The 25,716-nt window shown below is 31.1% G+C and overlaps 1 protein-coding gene across 6 annotated transcripts in view; it reads right to left on the bottom strand.

The window, feature by feature from the left end:
- The window catches only part of IPO11 (importin 11), a 163,862-nt gene that overhangs the window by 52,322 nt on the left and 85,824 nt on the right, over positions 1-25,716 (bottom strand). For all 6 annotated transcript variants that reach the window (XM_039870008.1, XM_039870011.1, XM_039870007.1 and 3 more), the window contains exons 22-27: positions 22,629-22,705; positions 17,508-17,587; positions 17,215-17,295; positions 8,016-8,111; positions 7,344-7,457; positions 2,488-2,609 (exon numbers count right to left, since the gene is read on the bottom strand). In XM_039870008.1, coding sequence (XP_039725942.1) covers positions 2,488-2,609; positions 7,344-7,457; positions 8,016-8,111; positions 17,215-17,295; positions 17,508-17,587; positions 22,629-22,705 — 570 coding nt within the window. The remainder of the gene's footprint in view (positions 1-2,487; positions 2,610-7,343; positions 7,458-8,015; positions 8,112-17,214; positions 17,296-17,507; positions 17,588-22,628; positions 22,706-25,716) is intronic.

Raw genomic sequence — 25,716 nt, 5'->3', positions numbered from 1 at the left:
TTTTAAAAAACAAGAAAATTTAGGTACGAGAAAGTTAAGTTAGTTGGCCATGGTCATTTGCAAGTGACTAGTGGCACTGGGATTTGAATGTGGTTCTAAAGTCTATAGTTTTTACCAAATTTCTAGACCAGAAGTAGTAGATTAGAGTAAAAGAGAGTTTAACAGTTTCCTCAATGGTCATTCTTTACAGGAGTGATTGTAAACCGGAGGTGGAAGGTTCTATTGGCATGTCTAATAGGTAGAGGCCGGGGATGCTGTTAAATATCCTATAATGCACAGGACAGCCCTATAACAAATAATCATCTGGCCCCAAATATCACTAGTACTGTGGTTGAGAAATCCTGCTTTAGAACAGTGTATTACTGCATTTGAAAATCCATTACAATAAAAGAAGAAAGTAACATTTCCCAATTTAGCCTGATTAAAAAAGTCATTACCACCATTATCCTCCAGACCTGCTTATTTCAGGCAAGGGAAATGTTGTACTGCAAAGCTTAGAAGAAACACAGGAATAGCAAATTACTATTACATGGGAGATTAACCAGGAAATATCACTGAAAATGTGGAAGAGGGGAAAATTCCCAAGCTCCAACAACTACATAGTTGTTAGCAGAAGAGAGATTACAACAGGAAATCATAAAACTGCTGACTTAAATGTCAACATTACCTCCTCCTAGAACATGTGAATATATGTCATGGGTAATGACTATGTGGCATACTTCTAGAACAATTAAGTTTTCTTTTTTTTTGTTTTTCAGATCATTATATTTTCTGTATCTACCAATGTTTCTTTAGTCAGTAATCCATTAGGAACATCTTAGAGTTTAATAAAATTTTGTTACCGCATTATTTAAAACTTTCTTGGTACCCTTAGAATGACTTGAAATCATTACTGTCCAATAAATTTTCCAATACTTCATCTTACAAACAAAAATTAGATATGACCTTCCTATCATAAAGCTATTTCTTCACAACCTTTAAATATGAAATTTTAATGTTTGAGACATAAAATTAAATATTGAAGCAAATAGTATTCTCATAAAAATGTAAACAAATATGTTTAGATAATTAGATCACTTTCTATACTTCTTAACCTGTACCATTTCTAGTTTACCCTCAACAATCTCAGTACTCTATAGAGATAGAACTCTAACATGCTTTGTTAACTTTAATATTTTTTCCCACTGATTTATTCAAGAAATGTTAACAGTGTTGACTATTGCGGAAGACAAGATTCTTTAACATTTCCATTTTAACGGCCTAAAAAATTCTCAAGCCACTGGTTTTCCACCAAGAGAAAGGGAAACAGCAATAAATTAAAATAAAGGTAGCTGAATTTGGTTTTGAAAAATAAATAAGATGCTACTCAATTTCACAGTGAGTAAATATGTTGGTTTTATGTAAGTTCACCTGAGAAGCAACATCACCTGGCAGTTAAAAGAGCAAGCCCTGGCTTCGAGCTGCTCATTTTCAAATTTGCCCTATGACATGCCACATGCCATACTCTAGGCAAGCTACTTAACATTTTTAAGCTATTTCTTTTCTCTACAAAAAGAGAACAATCATGCCTACGCCTTGGGACTGAGTTACAAATTAAACGAGATATAAATGCAAAAGCACTTAGTAAAATATAAAACATGTAATAAGTGCTCAGTAATATTAACTACTATTATGGTCTGCGGACAAAATAATTACCTATGTTCATAATCCAAATTACCATACTTGAATAAGACAAAAATTTTTAAAGGGCTTCTAAAGCTAAGATTTATTTTACTAATTTATCACTAGAATGCATATGCTCTAAAAAGTCCCTAAGATATAAAGATCTAATATATTATCATTATTCTTCTTACACAGTGTCATCTTAAGTCCTACTTTTATGCCTTTAAAATTAAAATTACTCCCAAGAAAGGCAGATAAAAGACAGGGATAAAAACAAAAACAGATATTCTTCCCTGAATTTCTAAATCAAAGCATTTCATATTTGCTTTATGGAAATGAGAATTTTAACAATGTCTGCCAAGTATAATATAATGACTTCATCTATATATGGAGAAAAAAGACAAGTTGCAAGCTTCTTTATACATAATGCAAAATAGATAAAAAATTATGTAACATACTTAATTACCAGGAGGATAATATATGAAGTGCTACTGACATTGAAATATTACATATTTAATGTATCTACATAAAAAGAGGACCTAAAGTAAATCTAATAAAATCTGATTATTTAAAATATAGAAATGCAGAGAAAAATGAAATAAATTGGTAAAATGAATATGACCATTAAACTACAGTGCCCACCACTCCCATTCACATATTTTTAGATCTAGACTAATACTTGCTACATCATTATCTACCATAACAAAATTAGAGTACATACACATTAAACGACACTGCCAACAACACATAGCAATACCAAATTGCCAAACAGTGCTAATATTTTGATGCTTTAAAGAAACAAATTTTAAGGAAACATTTCCTCACCTATTATCAGATGGCAGAAGAGAAAGCAAAGCCAAAGCTGAAAGTTTTCTTCTTTCAGGCTGGGTAATATTGTCCATGCGATCAACCCACATTTCAATCATATTTCCCAAAAGCTGGTCCATCTGAAAAAAAAAGACCAAGAGGCATCTCATAATAGTTGAAATGCTATGTACTTATGGATAAGTACTGCTAAAGGCTAAAATCTCATAAGGTGGTTAAAGATCAATTCCAGCAAACCACAGAATTGGAATACAAGAATTTGGAGCAAGCTTTGAGCTGGAAAAAAATAATTTGAGCAAACCAGAAATTGACTCTAATTAATCTTGAGAGCCAATTAATTCTGAAAACAAAGCAAACTTGTTCGACTCAACTAGGTCGAACAACTGGACACGACACTGAGGTGTTCAGTTGTTTGATCAAATACTAGTCTAGATTTTGCTATACAAGTCTTTTGTGGATGTGATTACCATTTACAATGAGCTGACTGTAAGTAAAGGAGATTACCCTAGATAATGTGGGTTGGACTTCATTTAATCAATTCAAAGTCTTAAGAGCAAAAACTATTTCACAGAAAAGAAGAAATCTTGCCTCAAGTCTATCCATCAGTAGATGATTAGATAAAGAAGATGGGGTACATACAAACAATGGAATATTACTCAGCCATAAAAAAGAATGAAATCTTGCCATTTGCAATAATACAGATGAACCTAGAGTATTATTTTAAGTGAAAAGTTGGACAAATACCATACAATGTCACTTATATGTGGAATCTAAAAAACAAAACAAACAAAATAAAACAAAAAAAAAATGCACTGATACAGAGAACTGCTAGTTGTCAGAGAGGAAAAGGGTGGAGACTTGGGCAGGAAAGGAAAGGGGACTGATTAAAAAGTACAAACTTCCAGTTATAAAATAAGTCACAGGAATGTAATGTACAGCACAGAAAATAGAGCCATTAACATTATAATAACTGTATAGTGACAGATGTTTATTAGACTTATTGTGATCACTTTATAAGATATATACGTGGTGAATCACTATGTTGTACACCTGGAACTAATATAAACACAGAAATCCTGCCTGAGTTTTCAGCCTGCCATACAAAATTAGAACTTGCCAGTCCCTACAATCATGTGAGTCAATTCCTTAAACTCCCCTGTGCTTGCATGCACCTGTGTACACACACATATTCTCTTTCATTATCCACACACACAGTTTCACTTTCATTCTTTCTGTTTTGACATACACACTTGCACAATTGGTTCTATTTTTCTGGAGAACCCTTACTGATAGTTAAAATCTATAAAGCAAGACATGACCCAGTATACTGATCATGTAGATTGAAAGTGGATCTCAAGGTCTGCTTATAAACACTTGCCCATTTCTAGAACCTTTTATAAAATGCACCTAATATAAAAATATCTACCTCATTGATTTGGTAACATAAAATCAACCTTAAGTTCTCACACTTTTCTACTTTTGTGCTTCTACATTTTTTCCAAAAAACGCTTCCACAAGTTTTTTAAAATAATAAAGTCAAGAAAACACTTATTAGTTCAAAACAATCATTTATACTTGAGTTCTACAAACTGTGCTGCATCCTAAGATGCCACAGTGAACTCACGGAATATTTAAAATTGAGAGAAACAAAGAAATCTGTCTGATACTGCCAAGAACTACTAGCTCAAGACATTCTCAGTTTTAACATTATATTCCTTTCAATGACTTCTTATCTTTGCAAAGTACTACAACAAAATCAAATAGAATAGAAAATGACAGTAGAGGTGTCTAATCTGATTCCAGGGTTTGAGAATTTGGGGTAGTACCCAATAGATATATGTATTCCCTTAGTCGATAATCGTGGTTATTTTATTTAAAAATGAAATAAAAATATTACTCTTAACTTTTAGATTTTGTGTGTTTATTTCAATAGCTATTAAGTTATTAGGACATAAATACATATGAAGTTGTTTGGACCTAACTGCTTAATAAAAGGAACTATGTTTCTTTTGGCCTAGGAACACTTTGAAAATATTACTAACACATTAAGGGCACCATGAACAAAGACAGTTTGGTAATTTCTGATTTATATCATGGTGTCTTCAATTCATATTTAATTGGAAATAAATGGTACAAATGCTCTACAGATTTACTGCAATTAATATCTAGTAAGCAAGATTTAAAAAACAGATTATAACCATTATAAAAGCAAATATTGAGTTATCTTTAAAATGTAATTATACAGCTGAAGCTACGGTAATATATCTGGTTGAAATGAAGAGGCAATCAGTAAAGATAGATATCTCTATAGTCTAATTTTATAATTATTTCCTTTATTATAAAAATATTTAAAAGCACATAACAGTGAATTTGTGGGGACTTTAATTAAACAAACAATTAGAATATGAGGGGTCAGCAACCTTTTCCTATAAAGGGCCAGAGAGTAAATATTTAAGGCTTTGTGTGTTATCTGGTCTTAGTTGCAACTATTCAACTCCCAAAATCTGTCATAAACAATATGTAAACAATGGGCACGGATGTGTTTCAATATAAAATTTCATATAACTTTCACATGTCATAAAATATTACTATTATTTATTTTTTCAAACATTAAAAAATTTTAAAAACTGTTCTTAACTCATAGACTTTACAAAACAAGTAGCGGGCTGGGTCTGACCCATTGGTCATATTCTGTTGACCCTGGGAATATATAAGCAGGGCCAGAGCTAGGATGGAACAAACATCCCTGATAAATGTATCCCTGATAAATTTCCAGTTATACAAACATCTGAAAAAGATCTAACTGAAGTTTAGAGAATTGGGGCAAAATTACCCAGAGTTGTTTAAGGTAGAATCAAAAAAGATTAGGAATCAACTAAAGCAAAGTGAGAGCTTGAGAAGGAGTGTTCTAGGTAAAAGGAAAAGCCTGTATGCAAGGACTCTGAAACAGGAGGGAGAAAGGTCTTTCCACGAAATCGAAAAATGTTCTGAGCAGTGAATGGCTGGATCATGGAGTGCTAAACGGAGGCTAAGAGGTAAAGCGAAAGGATAAAGAACCAGATTATGGTAGGCCTTTGCAGGCAAAACTACATTAGAGAGTTTGGACTTATTCCTAAATCTAAAAGAAAGACACTGAAGAGATCTGAAACAAGGAAATGATAAAATCCTATGTATATATTAGAAAACTCAACTTGGTTGCTTTGAAGTAAAGTCGATAAGGTAGCAAAAATAGATATACATAAGGAATAGTATTCAGCCTTAAAAAAAGGAAACTCTGACATATTGTTCTTAACATGGCTGCAACTTCAATACATTATGCTAAGTGATATAAGTAGTCACAAAAAAATAAATACTTTATGATTCCACTTATCTCAGGTACTTAGACTAGTCAAAATCAGACAGAAAGCAGAATGGCAGTTACCAGGGGCTGGGGGAAGGGGAGAATGGGAGTTATTATTTAATGGATAGAGAGGTTCAAGTTTTACAAGAGTGAATTATGAAGATGAATGGTGGTGATGATTGTATAACATTATGAATACATTTAATACCATTGTTTTGTACACTGAAAATGGTTAAGAGGGTAAATTTTGTTATGTGTATTTTATCACACTAAAAAAAATTGGAAAAACTTTTGATATAGTTGACAGCTTTTCTTTCTCTTCCTACAGCATGTTAGACATATCTCTATCATAGTACTTACAATAGTAATATAATATATAATATTAATAATATAATTAAAATTGCCTGTTTAAGTACTCCCTCCTTTAAAAGAGTACTATAAGCACATCAAAGCAAGTGTTTCCAGTGTAGTGGAGAAGTGCCTGTTCTAGAATAAATAGGAGGCGGCTGAACGTGGTCTGTATACCAACTCCATCATTCACTAACTGTGCAAACTTGAGCAAGTCACTAAAGCTCTCTAAGCCACAGATTTCTCATGTGTGAGACAGAAATAAAAATAATTTCATTGGGTTGTTGTGAGGATTTAAAGTAACACATGAAATGTATGTTATTGTTAAATGTATTGTTATTAAAATCATTCAACAAATTTTACCAAACTCAACTGAATAAACTCTTAACTGTTTAACATTATCCCATCACAGTTAAATTTAATAAAGCTAAAAAAAGATTTCTCCTATCCATCAAAACAAAGGCTAGGATCTCTCATTAGATTAGTTTAATTATAGAAAAACTACATGCATTCTAAAATTTGTACTTTGTTACTCTGGATTTCCTTGAGGCCGAAATAGTTATATTTATTTCAGCACACAAACTAAAAGATTTAACAAAATGCCTCCATTCTAGAGATATCAGTGAGGTACGTTCCTCCTTCCATATTTAATAAATCTTAACAGACCAATGACTTAAAACATAAAAACCATTATTTTAATATAATGTATATAGTCCCAAGTAACCAACTCACTAAAGAACCTATTCCATACTTATTCTGGTGACTGGTTTTAGTTACAGTGTTTTTATAATAAGCCTTTGGGGAAAAAAGTCATTTCCTACAATCGTGATAATGGAAACTCATTGCATAGCATTAAGAAAAAGTTAAAGAGATGAAACACAAACAATATATAATAATATGTAAAAATCCCAGTTTCATTTTATGTATGCTTATGGCTAAGCAGAATAAAACTGAATATTTTGAGAGAGAAAAGAATATAAGTTTCAACTGCCATTCATATTCTTTTTTCTATCTTCTCCCAAATTATAGGTACAACGTAAGTTATTAAAGATTTAAAATATAAAAGTTTAAATACTGTAAGACTTTTATAATATCATTATTTCACCAAATTATTACCAATCTTTATCTGGATAAAGACCTCCTTCAATTTAAGTAAACAGATTCTTACCTCCTGATTAAATTTATGTGCCATCTCAGTAAGAAGTGAAGAAAAGAAACTAGTGTTTTGCAGCAGGACTCGACCCATAACTCCAAGATATGTTGACATCACTACAGGATACCTCTATACAATTAAAATACAGCACATGGAAAACTATGTTAAGGTACAAGTATAAACAATCACTGAAAGAGTAACAATCAACAGGGATATGAAATAGCAATATTCTCTTTCACATTGCTTCTATAATATAGACCAGAGAAAAAATATTTACCAATAGCATATTTATATATTTATATTATTTTAAATGCTCCTAACATACATAGTTACATGGGTCTACTAGAACAAAACTGGTGTTTTCACATATTCAGTATGTAACAAAATCAGCACTATTTTTTTTTCCCATTCCTCTGATTCAAATCTTTGTGAATGAATATATATGCATATGAATGAAAGAGATGATATAGCAAAGGAAATACATACTTTCCTATGAAGACCACTAAAAATACAAAGCTGTGTGACTACCTGAAATTAACTTAATTTGAAATAATCAAATACTCTTTAAAGCTTTCCTTTCATATCTAACAATGAAGAACATATAATTTTCCAATGAAGAAGTAAAAAAAATTAAAACTAGAACCCTATAGTCCAATGCTGTCCTTAGAAACTTAAGAAAAATCTTACCTCCCCTTCTATAATACCTCTGAAAACACAGGGTAGAATTGGTTGAAACATTTGTGCGCCTAATACTGGGTTTACTTTAAGGGCATTTTCCACAACCTAAAAACCAGAACAACACATTGGCAATACTTAATAATGTAAGTCATTGCTTCATGCATAACAAAGGTAAGAAAACAATGTATTAAATAACACACACCAAATCTGAGATACAAATGAGTACATGAGGTATTATTCCAGATTCTTGGCCTAGACACACTTTTATAAGATAATCCATTAAAAACTTCAATTTGATACAAAGTATATAACGTTTAGACATAGCTATACACCTTACACAGAACTATAATTAATCATATTCTGATAACAAAGGTATCATGTTGTTAATGTAATTCTTATGTTTGCATTTTAAACAACACAAAATATTGCACTAATAGAGACAGCAAAAGATATTTCAGAAGTATTGGTTTTTAATAGTGAAAAGGAAAGTTAGTAACAGCAACTAATTTTACACAAAATAAATCTACATTTAAACTTATTAATAAAGTGGATGGAAAAGGGTACGTTGCATATATACTGCATATTTATTAAATGTGAAATAATCTCATTTCCTTTTTAGTATAATCACATAGATTATTAACCATGAGTACTGACTGTTACAGGTGAAAATGAAATAAATTATTTTTATATGATTAAGATGGATTCCTTCTATAGCAGTCCCCAACCTTTTTGGCACCAGGGACCAGTGCTCCTATGAGAATTTAATGCCTGATGTTTTGAGGTGTAGCTGAGGCGGTGATGCTAGCACTGGGGAGCAGCAGCAAATATAGACAGAGCTTTGCTCACTTGCCCGCTGCTCACCTCCTGCTGTGCAGCCGGGTTCCTAACAGGCCATAGACCTGTACCGGTTCATGACCCGGGGACTGGGGACCCCTGTTCTATAACAAAGATAGAAAGTATAAAATTAAAAGTGGGGTGTGGTTTTCTATCTGTTTATTTTTTTAAATTTATTTATTTATTTATTTTTAGAGTGAGGAAGGCAATGGTCAGAAAGCAACAATGAGGGCCAAGAAGGATCTTCCATGCTTCCAGCCCCACTGGAAACAGAAATCATTTGACAAGAATTCTAGGCAACTACCAGTCTCCAGGCAGAGCCAGGTTTCCCTTAAAATTTCGAGCGATGTTTCTCAAGATTGACTACTGGCATTCTAAATGGGGCAAGTGTTTATAATGCAGGACTATTCCATGCATTGAGGGGCTTTTGGCATCTCCAGTCTCTGCTTATTATGTATCAATAGCATGCTCCAAACACGATGACAATCAAATATACCTCCATGCATTTCAAAACATTCTTAAAAAATAGTTCCCAGGAATGAACATTTTGAGCAAGAAGTAAAGAGAATGTCTGGTTACAAATATAAACACTGTGTGCCAAACACTGTTTCCATTAAGAGATACAAAATAAAAGATATAGTTCCCTATTAAAAGCAATAGGAGATGAGATGTAGAACATAATTAAATCTGACTTCAATAAGGTTTATTTTGTTTTAAAAAATTGAATTTGGAATAGAGATGGGAAAAGTATTTGGATAAAGGTAGGGATGTAAATAAGCTAGTAGACTAAGAGGGCCTCAGAAGCCAATATTACCATACAGTCTCTATTTTATCTATGAAAGGAAAGGATGGCCATCCACTGAGTATCAGACACAAATTTAACTTCACTCCCTCCTGAAAACTCTGCTAAAATTAGAGTAAAAGGATTTTATAGGAAAGAGGACATAATTTGAAAAGGACAAAGGAAATGAGAGATGAATATAGAGAACTACAAAAAACAAATTCAGAGGGTAACTGACTTATCAGATCAGAGAAAGCTGAAATCTAAGGTTGCAATGGAGAAAGCTGAGGACCAACTCGATTTCAGATCATGTATCTTCTCCTTACCTCCCACCACCAGAAAACACAGACGTTAGCAGAACCATACACCTCTGGAAAAGAGGTAAAGGAAAACCTAAAAATAAGACTGGTTGAAAGTCTATTTAAGAAACAGACTGCCAAATAATCCCAAATCTGCATATCTAGGCAACTGACCTTCCCCCATCCTAGAAGACAGTGTATTTTCTTTAAAATGTCTTTTAGACCAGTAGTGACCAGTAGTGCCCAGTACAATTAATTAAAATAAAACTACATCAAGGCGCACAACTATAAAATTTCAGGACGCTAGCAACAAGAAAAAGAAGCTACAAGCTTGGGGAAAAGAGCAAGGAGGGGGAATCAACAAGGCTTTGGAAGAGACTTCTTTGAGAAAATTAAAGTAATAAAATACCTAATAGGTCAATATGTCTGAACATATTGAGCACAGACAACTGGCAGGGAATTTACTGCATATAAAAAATTACACCAAAGAAAATTACTAACTTCAAAGATTATAAAAGTTTGTGCAGAAAAGAAATAATCACATATTTAGGTCATTATGACTTTTAAAATATAAGTTCATTTAAAGGCATCATTCAATAGAAACCAGCCATCCTTATGCATTTTTCTTAATACGATCCAGAATATTTCAGAGCTAAAATGAAGTCTTTGTATTCAAAAAGGTTAGGAATCATAGCTATGGGAGATAAAATTGTTTCTGAAAAATTATGTTAGGAAAATGTCACTATCAGACTTGGAAGCAGGGGTTGTGGAACAAACTCAAGAGAAATTTTAGGAAGCAGGGCTGATAAGAAATAGAAAACAAATTGAATAGGTGGTGAAGAAGTCTGGGATTACTCTTAGTTGGGCAATGGGTACAAATTATGGTGCCGTTAATAACAATGAGGTTTGGTTGTAGACATGTTGAACTTGAGATGTCTGTTGGAAATCCATATGGAATGATTCCACGTTTTTACACACATAACTCTATACAGCCCATTTTCCAAGGAAGATATTGCAGCTGTGACTTAAAAGCCAAAGAATTCAAATTACGACTATTTCCACAGTGAAGAAGTTTCTTCCATAATGACTCAAATCTTACCAAACATTTTGCTCAGCAGCATAGTTTTCACTTCTAAATAAAAATTTGAAAAATGCATCTATGATTCAGCAGTAATAAACAATACTGTATATTTTAAGTGAAATGTATGTATACTCACATTGCCAAACAGCTCCAAGAAGGAAGTAACACTAAAGACAACTAAAGTAATAATAGGTAGTTAAAAGGTGATTTACAGAGGTTAACAGAATTTAAATCATGACTTATTCTTCGGGGGGAGGGGGATCATTATGTTCTCATGGGTTTTAGTATGTTTTACGTGTTTTAATTCATTTAATTTGGTTTTGTTTTGATGTTCAAACTATCCCATCATTAGGCAGTGGAAGTTAATTCCTTCATCCTTTTGACAGAATCCCACCTTCTCTTCCTTGTAGCAAATGAGAACTCCCCAGATTATTTTGTGTATCCCTTGCCTGAGCTCTGGAGTCACCCAGCAGGACACAATATTTACAGAGCACAGTCTAGATCTGGGGTGCTTGCTGCCACTAGATTGACACTGTTTCTCGGTCTTTGCTAGACAGCTTAGGAAATTTCTCTTCTTAAAAAGCATATGCAATAAATTCACCAAATCCAATTTAAGATTATATTTTATATAACTTCTTTGATTTTATATTTCCATCTTTCTTCTCTTATACTGTAAGATGTCAGATTCGTAGAACCTCATTTGCTTCTTATTACTACACATTCGAATGCCCACATATATGGGTTTCAAAATAACGAAACCAATATTACTAATAATGATAACACTACTGAATGCAATTTATAATTTTCTTGTGTTTATTTTTGTTCTGTTATATCCCACCAGAGATATACATGTAAAATACTGTGTATTAAAATTACTTGAAATATTATGATTTTATGCAACCAATATAATAATAACTAGATTTAAATGTTTCAGCTTGTTTTTTTTTTTACTTTCAGGAACTGCTTTTACTTTACTTTAAATCATATAGAACATGTGCATTGCTCCAAAAGCAAAAGTACAAAACTGATATAAATCCTGAAATAACCAGCTTCCATTCTCTCTCCCTCTTCCCTCTACATAACCACTTTTATTATTTTGATTTATTTTTCCATTGCTATCTTATGTTGTACTCTTTAAATATAAGAAACTCTAGACACTGTTCTTGCTTATAGTCTCAAAATGATGCTAAAACTATGTGGAAATTGTTTTCATCCCTTTTTAAAGTTACATAGTACTCCTCTGTGTGGCTGAATAATCATCCAACCACATGTTAGTATTGTTTATCAGCATTTTGCTATTACAAATTGAACTTCTGCACTTTAGTTTTAATCCAACTCTTTTCTGAATATTCCTGGAGCAGACTCTGTTTTTAACATCTCTGTCAAAAATGCAGGCTTTTAGTTTGTGCCATGCACCTGAGACAGTTTTACTGATTTAGGCTTACACTGCATTACTAAGTGATTAAGAGCATGGATTCTGAAGTCAGAATACCTACATTTATATCACAGCTCCAATACTTACTAGCTGTGTGACCCTGAACAAGGTATTTATGGCTTTGAGATTTGATTTCTCATCTGTAAAAACTGGGAAAAGGATAATACTATCGTCATAGCTTTATGTGAGGATTACATGAACTCTATGTTACATGCTTAGAAATGTGCAGCATATAGTAAATGCTAGTATTAGCTGTTATTATTACAGAATAAATTACACTTCAAAAATATTTGTACCATCTTCAATGAACCTTATCACAGAGAATGAACGCAACCCGGCTCATTATTGCTTGATAAGATCATGATAAAAAAAGAATATTTCTAACTCAAAGTTGAAAGTATACATATAAACAAATTTCGAATTAAAAAATTTTAACAATTTAAATATGAGTATTTTTAGAATATAATTGTATTCATCTAGATAACTTGTTCTGAGTCACAGAATACAATAAAGCCTATTTTTGCTCTTAACCATTTGTTCCTAAAGCAGGCATACTTGTCTCTCCAATTTTCATAACATTGTAATTTTCTGCTTCAAAGCACAAAGAAGTTATTTCCATATACTGTCAGAAATTAGTATAACAGTGACATTTAGTCAAAAGTATATTAAAAATGTTATATAGCATACTATATTAAGAAACAGTATCTGAGAGGTATTAAAAATGAAAATAATGAGCTAATATTTAGACTATTATTATAGTTTTACTGGAACTCTGAGAATAAGAAAATGCCAAAAATTTTTAGAGTTCCCTCAGCTTTCAAGTACAAGCATAAAAGCACCGTTTACGTTGTCTTAAAATATTTCTTTATATAAAAAACAGAAATGTATTCATAATTATATTCCTAATATTTAACATCTATTTAATAAATAAAATGCAGTTTTCAGATTTCAAATCAAATATACAGGTTTGACTATACAATATTTACATAAAAATACAGTCTTAAACACGTTATTATATTGCCAAATTTTATTTCAAGTATTTATATCCTATTAATGATGGCCTATTAGCATATTTACATAGAAATTGATTTAATCTGTAACATGTTAAATGTTACAAGTATTTTAATATATATTTGGATAACTGATTTGTGCTGAGTCATTTAATCAAAAAATATTAGGTACGACTGAGGAACAAATAATGACATTACTCTGTTTCACTTCAAAAGAAAAAGAAGCAAATCAAGTTTTTTTTTCCTAGCAAAATTATAAGAGTAATGTACATTATGTAAATTTGGAATTTTTCATAATAAAAATTTTTAAAGATTGTGTTATTCTGAAAAACAAGAAATAATTAAGTACAAATAAATTTTAAAAAGCCAGCTGAGATATATAGTTCTTGATAAAGAGTAAACCTCTATCATTGTGGAAATTTCCTAGTTTTAAAAATTTAATGTACTCTTTATTTTAAATAAACATTTATTTAGAAGAAATGGTCAAAGGAATAGGTAATTTGGTTTGTTTTGTTTTCCTTACAGCCAAAGATCTTAGCAACCAAATAAATTATTTGATCTGCAAGTATAGTAGCTTGCTTTACCCCAAAGGAAGATTATATAATTAGGTAAGAATATAATTATATTATAGAATTAAATTAAAATAGCCAACACTTATATTAGCTGATTACATATGAGGCATTACATACATATAAACTCATGTAATCCTCACCTCGACCTAGGTAGTAAAGTTTTCATTTCCATTTTACAGATGGAAATTAAGGAATAGAAATTAACTTGCTCACCTCAACAGAGCTGTGAAGTAGCAAATCCAATATTCTAACCATGGAAACTTTGCTTCGGTCCACAGTGTTACCTGCTATGTTATATATATACTGCCTCTATCTTGCAGGAATATAATTTTTTTTAAATATTAAGAAGTAAATATTCTCCTTAGGATATATCCTAAAATTCAGCTCATTTTTCGAATGAATTTCATAATGCCCATATATATGACTCAAAACAAGCTGTCTTTCAACAATTATTGTACTAATAATTTTACTAAGAAAAGCAAAAGAAAATAAAACACTTTAAACTCAATTTTTTTCTGCGAGTTGTTTAAACATAAAAAACATCCTCTTTCCTTAATCACTTAGAATATACAGATTATAATTTAACAGAGGATTCAAATAATACAAAGTTATATATTATTAAAACTCACATAGTACAACCTGTTATATAATAAATGAGAGAATTTAAGCCCAGAATATACTTAAGAACTGTATAAGTAGCAGAGCTGGGTGTGCAAACCAAGCATAGGTCAAGAAGAGAGTAACATTCCAAATGCACTGTTAGTATGTTTCAGCAGGCATTTCTACTGGATATAGTGATAATCATTGTACAATCCATAACACAAGAATTATGCATTCCCTGGCTTCCAAATCACTTACGTTGTATGTATTCAGAAAAAAGAGAACACAATTTATTAAACTTTGGATCAGAGAAAAGCTTACAGTCTAGTAGAGGAGAAAGATAAAACAACATACACAGAAAAATCTATAAACACATTATAATGACATGACAATTTTCTCTCAAATTTTTCCCAGGTTGCAAATCAGTTTTTCCTCAAATAGTTATAATTAAGTCCAAAGTGTCAATCCCTTTTATCTCCACTACTTCCAGAGAAGAAATTATCATCAACCAAAAGATGAAGCTAAGATTGCATTAGACATATAGAAGTTCCTCAGTATAATTATATATTGCCACTGCATCAATTTGGTAAAGGCATAAATGCAATAAAGATTCACAAAAACAATTATAATGTTACAAATGTTACAATATTTAACAAAAATTACAATGTTACTTGTAAGTTTTGGAGCTAGAATACTTTGAAATTAGTATGAGTGAGGACAGACAGACATTTGGCAGGAGGCCAACAAACCACAGACACAGATTCTCTTTATTACCACTTCAAAGCGCACATGCTGCCTTTTCCTGTCTTGAGCTGTAACACTTGGACTGCTTCCCATGAGCAAAGTCTCTCCCTTCACCGTGCCCTAGGGACTCCTGGTGGCACTGAATTGGTGGCAGAGAACTTAGGTTGATACCACTATTTATGTAACACTAAATACAGACTGGTTCTTTACTTGCCTCCCCCACCTCAACAGAATGAATTACTTTACAGCAAAAACTGTGGTTTTCCTGTCACCTATGCCTAATAAAAGAAAGCACTGAATACCAGTACCAGGGGTTGGCAAAACTACCACAGGCCAAATCCAGCCAACTGCAGAATTTTGTAAATAAAGCATTACTGGAATACAGCAACACTCATTCATTTACATATGTCTATGACTGTTTTCAATCTACAACAGATATAAATAGTTGCGACAACTACTGTATGGCTCACAAAACCTAAAACATTTACTACATGGTCCTTTATAGAAAAACTTTGCTGACTCCCTGACCTATATGGTAAATGACTGAATAACCAGCACTGATACCAAATGCAACCAATTTGAAAGTTAAATTAACAAGTATTTTAACATAAATATCTGGAGCTTTATATGTGCACATGTGTGTACAATAAATGTCTGAAGAACAGCACATAAAATATTATAATGTTTGAATAAGTTCAAACTGATAATTAGTCTTATAAGATGTATAGTAGCTATCCACTGTATTGGTTAATAAGAAAACAAACTTTACCATCTGAATAAACTTTTATCAACTTAGTCCCCTAAATATACTAAGGATTGCTGCTACATTATTGAAGTTAAACATTTCTTACAATGAACCTTTTTGGCAAAATCTTTTCATTTCACTGGAAGGAAAGCAATTAGTTTTTAGGATCTAAAGCAATGCAATGCCATGTTTCTCACACAATAAATGTTATTTTGTTATGATAGTAACACTTCACTTAGGCAGCTCTCATATTTCACTTAGAACATAGCTAAGAAATTAGAAACAAAAAAGGAATACTTTTAACAGCTACACTCTCCCAAAGTCCATACATAAAGCGTATATATGTTTGTATATATATATGTATATACACAAAAATGTACAAGTAAATATAAATTTTAATACATACTTATATTTAATGTAAATATAGATATTTAATTGATACTATTTATATTTTTAATATATAGATATAATAAAGACAACGTACAACTCAGAGCCTGTTAGTTTTACACACAATTATATACAATAAATAAAGATAATATATCTTTAATTTATAAAGATAAAATGCATAAAAATAAACTCAGCTTATTTGGTTGGTTTTTCTTTCGTTTTTTAATCAAGGTATAACTGACATATAACATTATCGTTTCAGGTGTACGAAATAATGATTTGATATTCGTTCTTAATTATACACATTACATACAAACTTGGTATTCTGACTTCGACAGCCAACCAAAATTAAAAGTACCAAATTATAATAAGAAAATTTTATTCCAAAAGCAGGCTAACAAACTTGAGGAGTAAGAAGTATCAAATGTAACCAACCTTTAGATAACTTATAAAAGTTTTAAAGCCTTGCTACACAAAACGATTTCTCAGGATAAGGGGACCTTCTTAGAAATGTGGAAGCTACATTTTAATAACATCCTCAGGTGATCTGTATGAACATTCAAATTTGAGACTTCTGATCTAGAGGTATTAGACCAACTGAACATTGCTAAAAGAAAATACTCTGTCTAGAATTGCTCTCGCAATCATTCAAATCCAATTTCTAATTTCACAAAATACAGATGGAAAACTTACAGCAATAATTTTAAAAAATGACAATACCTTAAGCACTTGAACTTGACCTTCTGTAGTAATTTCCTTTAGGAGGTCACAAAAGGACTGGCACAGACCTACTGCATATGTCTGAAATTCAATCAAAAGTCAAAATACACCCATGAGTAAATCTGCAATATCGAAAACCACATAAAATTCAATGCTTATAAAGCTTCCTTCCCACTTAAAGTAATATAGATCAATCATTTAAGTTTTGAAAAGGCACCTCCTGATTTCAAATGAGAAACAATCAAAATAACAACTATATAAATTTTTACAATGCAAAAACTGCAACAACATACCTGTAAAAATTCTGTTGATGACAAAAAGATATACCCATTGATGATCTTAAAGCAGGTTCTGAGATTTTCTGAACTTAGTTCTGCCAAAATAATAATTAAAAAAAAGACAAACTAATTCATTGTTCAAAATCAGATTAAATAAAGTGATTTATTTAAAACTAAGTTAACAACCTTTCTTTACAAATCTTTTCTGAGTGCTATTCAGAATACTAGTGTATAGATATCTCTCTAAAAACTGGCATTGATATATAACTTAATGCTTTCTTATACCTCCCACTAGATAAAACAATTAAGAATATTAAGCTCCTTTTTCTTTCAAAAAAGACATAACCATTTGACCCAACCTTTTGAATCAAACAATATTTCTAGTGCTAGCATGGCAAACGACATGCAATTGAATCATTTTACCATCATATTTTGACATCTGCTTAAATGGATTCACTAAATAAGCATTTACCGAGTATTGTGCTGGCACTGAATATGCTACACTAGTTATGAAAAGAGTTCCTATTATACTCCAAAAAATTATATTGTTTAGCTATTCTCAGTCCTGGGCTTTGTTCTGCAAATCTGCTCCCCTAAAAAACCTACACATAAAAAGTGTTCTTAAAAAGTAATTATCAGAATAACATAGGAAGAAGATATTGTTTTTAGCTATTCCTTTTCAAGTGTAAAGTAGAAAACTATTTTATTAAAATTGAATACAGTGTTATTTTACATGTCTTATTACATGTAACACAACAGAATAGAGATTACATGTATATAATTACATAGGTAAAAACATGACCCCAAAATATCTGTATCTAAAACCTGCCACTCTTTGTTGTTAATATTAGAAATTCTATTCACTTGCAATAAGAGAATTTAAAGAAATTTTTTTTCTGGCAAAATGTTGACCTTGACCCTGAATATGAGTTGGTTTATCCAACTCATATTCTAGCAAAGTAAGAAGACATTCTATTCATATAAAAATTTCCCATAAACTTCACAAAAAAATAACAATCCTACCTCTAGCTCAAAATGTATTTTAAAATATTAGTTCCTAAACTTTAGGATTTAACATATTAATTTAAAATGAGGATGTAGAGAGGACAAGGTCTGACCAACTTGTTACCATGCTAATAAAAGACACACACATACATACACACAAAGGTTGTCATCTAAATATTTTCACAACAAAAAGGAGACAAAATCTCAGCATAAAGGGGTAGGCCTTTAAATTGAATAAGGTCAGCCTTATAAAAAATTCACACTGTCCTTTTTCTCCTCCAGGAGAAAGTCCTATAAAGTCTGGACTTGTGCACATTGTTTAACAGAGCAACATTAAAAGCCTTGTGATAAGTAAGGCAGAAGGGTCTATACTTAAGTGAGAACGCAGAATTCCAGCCAATGTTAGGGAATATAATTTCTAAATCATCGTCATCTAAACTTTTATTAAAATCTATGATGAAGAAAACAATATTCAAGACAAACTGATTGCAAAAACCATAGCGCCCATTTCTTCTTACAGGTATTTTAAAAACTATTCCTGGATCAATCTATACAAGCCAATACTCAAGTAATTAGCCCACTTCTAATTGCTTTCCATGCCTCCATCATGCCACGGATAGCTTTTACTAAATTTTCTAGGGCATGTGATCATCAGCAAATATTAAATACTGGTATTAAATATATCCTTAAAATTACTAAATTTATGTTTTGAGGTATATTGAACATTATTCATTATATCCATGAGTTCCTAGTGACACTCTGAGGAAAAATTATTGTCTGGTCATAGTATCAGAACCATGCAAAGATATGCATTATTTTCAGACCCTGTGAATTATTAAAGTCAAATTATCTAAACCAGGGGCAATTTTCCCCTCCAGGGGACATCTGGCAATGTCTGAAAACTTTGGTTCTTAAAACTGGTATCTAGTAGGTTGAGGTTAAGGATGCTTAATATTAAGCTTCCTACAATGCACTGGATAGCCCCATACAGCAAAAAATTACCTGGCTGAAAATGCCAACAGTGTCCTGACTGAAAATCCTTCATTTAAGTGATCGAGTTTTTCTTTCATAGTCTGTGAGAGAGCTCTGAGACAAATCTGTGGCCCACCAAAGTATCTAATTATTCTGTGTGCATGTAAGATTTATATCCATTAGTCTAATGATAATTTATACAATGGTCCTTTGCTTTTCTCTATTTCTTTACTCCTGTTTTTAATTTGTACTTTCAAGTGTTACATTTTATTTATTCTTTTCAGTTTCTGTAAAGGGGGCAAAGAGAAAAAAATTATGCTACAGAAATTCAACAGGAATCTATTTTTGTTTAACCACACTATTAATGTTTACATTCAGAAATGCAACTGGAAGTTTTTCTATTTCAAATTTTGATAAAATATGAAGGCTAAAATATGTAGGAGTACCATTAAGGCAGGTGAGAAAAAGTCTCTTCCAAATTAGATGGTAAGTTAACAGCAAAAAATTTTTATTGGTCAAGGAAAATTAGTTTGGCATTTTCAACAACAGAGACAAAAGCCAGTCAGATGTTTATCTTTTAAGTAATGAGATACTAAGTAAATTAACACTAAAAAATAGATTTAAAGGTTTTAAAAACAAGCCCTTAGAATTAAATTATTAGAATTACTTTTAGTTATAGCCTATGGTTCTACTTAACATATCTCCAGCTGTACTTAGATTTAGGAAAAAAGAAAACAAATTTTAGCCTTGGATATATTCACGCTTAACATACCCTAAAAATCACTAACTTAGACATCTAACAGTGTTCAATACTGTTGGCTTTATGTATTTTAAATGAAAATGAGACTCTGCCAGTAGCTTTATTTCTACTTAGAAAAAATTACCATATTCATTAAATAAATTTTTAAAAATCACTGATCTAATAAGAAAAAATGTTTATACTGATTAGAAAACTGAGTATTAATTTTGATCTATAGTCTTAAAAGATTAAAATATTCTGATTATATACCAAAATAAATTTTAAAGTTCATGTGAAAATGTATATGCAAAAAGCTACATATCAAACAATATAAATTAGTTATACCATACTCAAAAATAACAATAAGAGTGATGCAAAGGTAAATTAAACATGCAGATATAACTAAACAGTTTGGTCATTTTATTGAAGCAAATACACATACCGTGATGCATAAAACAAATTATACATAATCTTTTTTGTTTTGAAAAGGAAATATGTAATTTGATACCATCCATATCATCTATATTCATGAAAACTATAAAATAGAGAATTTTTTAAATCTTTGAAAATTTAAAAAGTTTAAACCAAACATCAATGATCACAGGATGAAATTTCGCTAGTTCTTGATTCAGTTAAGTAACCCCACAGAGCTAGTGGTTGGGTACTTTTTCTTTTAAAATAGCAGTAATGTTAATAGTACTAAAAGTTGTAATAATATATTTGCAAAGCCCTTAAGAAGTGCTTGCTATGTACCAGGTGTTGTTCTGAACACATAAAAATCTTCACTGATTCGTAAGTACTATGCATCAACTACAAAGCTTCCTATGGTAAAACTGTGCTAGAGTGGCACTGTATATGGTCTCCAAGTTAGCTAGAATAGAACTAAAAGACCTTTGACGAAGTAAAGAAAATGAAAGGGCATTTCCCATTCTCTTTATGATGTCTTAAAACTTTCCCTAGCAATAGTGACTGGTATATCATCACTGGCTTCATCTTTGGGAATTTTTCCATAATTTTATGGGAATTCTTCATGATAAACAGCAGATGGCTTCTTATTAGAAAATATATAATATTTTCATATTATTTGAAATCTCATCTATTCTAAAGAATGGAGTAGATGAATAGAAACTCAAGAGAAAATGTGAAGGACTAATTAAATTATCTAGGCCATGATAACCTAGCAAATGAAGATTTTTTTTAACCAGTTATAATTTTGTTTTAGTCCACTTCTGTTGATATTGTAAGAGTGCACTACTTCTCTAGTGTATCATTATATCTCAGTAATATTTTTGCCTCTAATAAAGCTGCTCACAAAAATAAATTCTCAGGAAAAAATAATCTTCAGATATTGCCAAAGTAAGTATTCCTCTTTTCCTACATAAATACCCTCTCCTGACCACATTAAACTACTCGGTATACCCAAAGTTCTAATGAAGGATTTAAAGATGCTTCATAAATGAGTCTTAAAGAATGGGGATTTTGAATGGAAAAAACTTAAATATTTTTTACACTTCATCAAACATTTTTTTTTAATGGCAGTATTGTTCAGACTGAAAAAGAATCAAGGGGCCAGTAAACAGCACTGCATACAAGCCTTAAACACTCCATCAGTTTACATGTGAATCTGTACTGGTAAGATCCCTCACAAAACAACTCTATAAACAAAACATTTTTTTAAATTTAAGATATTACATACTTGTGAATGGTAGCTGATAAGTAACAGAAAAGTATTATCTATTATTAATTATCATCAGAATACATGCTTATGTTGGCAAAAAAGAAACTAATTAGATCTCAACCAAGGTGGCTAAAAGGGACTAAGAGCCTACACCTACCACAGCGTCTGTTTCTCTGGTTTCGTGTACCAAATATGTTGCTTCAAAAACATTAAGCTTCATGATTTCACAGCTCATATGTAAATAACACTTCAACAAAGAATAATATGATTTTCTAATATTTAATAATCTTCATTCTACGTGGTTCACATTGTGGTTCCCTAGCTAAATCAAGAGATATGTACAGAACTCATTTGTGAAAACCTATTAGAGTAAAATCACTTTGTAAAAGAAGATTAATAAAACCATGGTAAAGAGGAACAATTTTACAATATAGTCTTTTAGATGTCACATAAAACTGCTATCAAACAGAAATTTTATTGAAGTTCAAACTTAACTGGTAGTTTCCTAAGAAAATTTTTTATTTAGTAATTTAGTATATTTAGTATTTGCTCTTTAATAAGCAGAAATGATTCTTAAAAGTTATGTAGAAAAAAAATCTAGAAACTGTTAAAACACTATCCAACTTATTTGTCAATATCAGGGACATTTGTAAAAACATAAGGTATAATTTAAAGTCACTCATAATTCCCAAAATTATGGTTGCATTCAAAAACAGTAGTGAGTTTATGCTTTAATACGTACCAAGAAGTGGTGACATATTCTGAAATATACGAAGCAACTCTGGTGTAACACATGGGCTGTTTTCCAAAGTCACTAACCTGAGGGAAAAGGGGGAGGGAGAGTAAATCACTTTCCATAATCATTAAAGCTATTAACAATACAACTTAAATGTAAAAAAACGGTCCCGTCTAAAGAAAGAAAAATAGACAATACAGAGTTATAAAATTACCTTTCTAAAAAAAAATTGCCAAATTCATCAAAATAAAACACCTATGTACAAATCATATAATATTATTTCTATATGCATAGCAAAAATAGTAAGGAAAGTAACTATATACTAAAACATGTATAATAAAATGATGATAAAGCAAAAGTCTGATTATTTTAGATTGGTCAAGAAGATATAAAAATTATTTCGTTGTTTTTATTTTCTTGAAATAATGTATAAAAAGTAAATATATATGGGTGTGGTTTATCACAGAAGTGTACACAGTTGGTTTACCTCCTCGACAACCCCCGCCCTAAAGGAGTTAAAGAAGAAAAAACATGACTGTCACAGTATCTGTAAGAAGAGGTGGTGGAAGTGAGAATCCTATTCAAAATCTAACATTCACTATAAAAATTCTTATTCAATTATAAAATAAATAGAAAGGTACTTCCTCTACCTGATAAGAGAGTATTTACCAAACACTCATAGAAAACACACTTAACGATGATATGTGGAAACTATTCTCTAGAAAAACAGAAACATGCCTCAAAAAAATCCTCTATTACCTTGTCTACCTTCATATTTATAGAATGTATATGTGGAGGGCTTCAAACAGAATAAGCCAAGTAAATTTAAAAAAAGATACAAGTAGGGGAGGAAAAAGTTAAAGTCTTTATTCACAGAAAACATGACTGACAAAAAAGAGAGGAAGAAAGAATTCATAAACAAATTACTTTAAATTACTAAGAGAGTTCAGCAAGGTTAGTAAATATATCAATAAATATATTGTGATTGCCCTCCTCTTCTCACCAGAAGCAAGAGACACAGATGGGCATTTTATAAAAATGATGAGATGCAAAAACACAAAATACAACATTCAAAAATACTGGCAACACAATACACTGTAAAGCATCAGTTGTTTATCCTTGTAAACCACTGTCCATCATCATGAGAGAGCATCATACTACATATCACCCAGGAAGAGATCAAAATTCAAAATTCGAAATATGGCTTCTACTGAATCATAAAGTTGAAATATCGTAAGTTGGACCACTGTAAGTCAAAGACCATCTGTACAAAAACCACCTGAATTTCTATATATTGAAACAAATACTTAAGATTTAAACAGATGATGTTAGTAGAATCATAGATACAAAAATCAAACATCATAAAGATGTCAATTCTCTCTAAATTGTTATATAGAATCAATAAAACTTCATTATCCCTTCAGGGCTCTTCCTCGAAATTAGGCAAGCTGATTCTAAAACTTTATGGAAGGCAAATGACCAAGAACAAACAAAAAAATTTTTCACGAAAATAAAAAACTATGGGGAATAGGGGAATATACCTGCTTTATCAGATGATTTACTATAAAACCAGTGTAATTAATATTGTACACAGAATAAAAAGCATAAGAAACAGACCTTTTTGCATGAACAGAAGAGGCTTCAAAGGTCAGTAAGGAAAGGTGAACTGTAAGATACTGGACCTCTACCTCATACAAAATGAAAAAATTAATTCCAGGGATTTATATGAGAAAGGTAAGACAACTTTACAAGATGTCAGGAGAACATTTTTACGGCTTTCAGTTAGAGAAAGGTCAAATAAAAAGACAAATATGACTACATATAAATTAATAACTACCATGTATCAAAAGAGGCCTTAAAAAAAAAAAGCTAAAACAGAAGTCACATACTAGGAGATTATTTACTACACACACACACACACACACACACACACACACAACAGACATATGAATAGTAAATATCCAAAAGGACAGAACACATAAACAAGCATTTCACATAAGATACAAAATTGGCAATAAACTTGAGTGTAAAAAACATAAAAATATATCCAACATGACTAGTAAGCAAGAAAATATAAATTTTAACAAAAAAATGTACAATTTACCACCTCCTCTTCACCCCACCCCCAACAGATTAAAAGATGCACCACATATTGGCAAGTTTAGAGAACAATGCTGACAGGAATTGTCAGGTTGGTATAATCACTTCGGAAAATAAATGTACTTATGTATATATCTATGACCATGCAATTCCATTTCTAGGCAGAATGTATACAGTGTAGAAGGTCTTATACATTTGTACCAAAAGTCATGTACAAGAATGTTCGGAGGCACATTATTTGAATATCAAACAAAATGCCACAGAGTAAGTGAATTCTCTTACATTCACAGCATTAAACATCAATATGGATAAATCTCAAGACAAGGAGCCAAAATGGCATGTTAACAGACATAAAATACAATTTATATAAAGTTACATGTATTGTTTAGAGATATACATACTAATTTTAAAAACATTAAAACACAAGAAAGAAAACCAAGAAATGAAAACAAAAATATAGTGGGTTATCCCTGGCATGGAAGCAGATAGTATCTTTAACACTATCATTACTATTAATGTGACTATATTACAAAAATGAAGCCTATAATAAGTCATTAAAATGAACATTAAGTTTAAAAATTTGTACAAGTGACATGTTGTATTTATAATGCAACAAATCTGGATGTGAACCATATACTTTAATAACAACAAAAAATAATGTTTGCACAGAGTCATTTAAAAAATTGTAATGCTATCCCTGAAATAAAAAATAAATTATATATATTAAGAATTAAGGGAAATAGGCAGTTATACTCTAAGACAAATTCAAAACTTTAAATGTTTTAGCTCTTAAGAAGAACAAAAGCAATAAACTAACCAATTGTCTTACAGTTTTAAGAAAATACACCCACAACTAAGTATAGGAAGTAAAAAATCTGAAGCAGAAATAATGAAAGGAAAGAAACAGAGGTAGAATTCATAAATCTAACATGTAGTTCTTTTATATTAATAAAAAGAAAAATCTCTAATAAATTACTTTAAAAAAAGATAAAAA

This window comes from Pteropus medius, unplaced genomic scaffold (assembly GCF_902729225.1).
Source record: "Pteropus medius unplaced genomic scaffold, Ma_sr-lr_union100, whole genome shotgun sequence".
Lineage (NCBI taxonomy): Eukaryota > Metazoa > Chordata > Mammalia > Chiroptera > Pteropodidae > Pteropus > Pteropus medius.
Note: the sequence above shows the minus strand (reverse complement) of the source record. Positions and strands in the feature narration are given on the sequence as shown.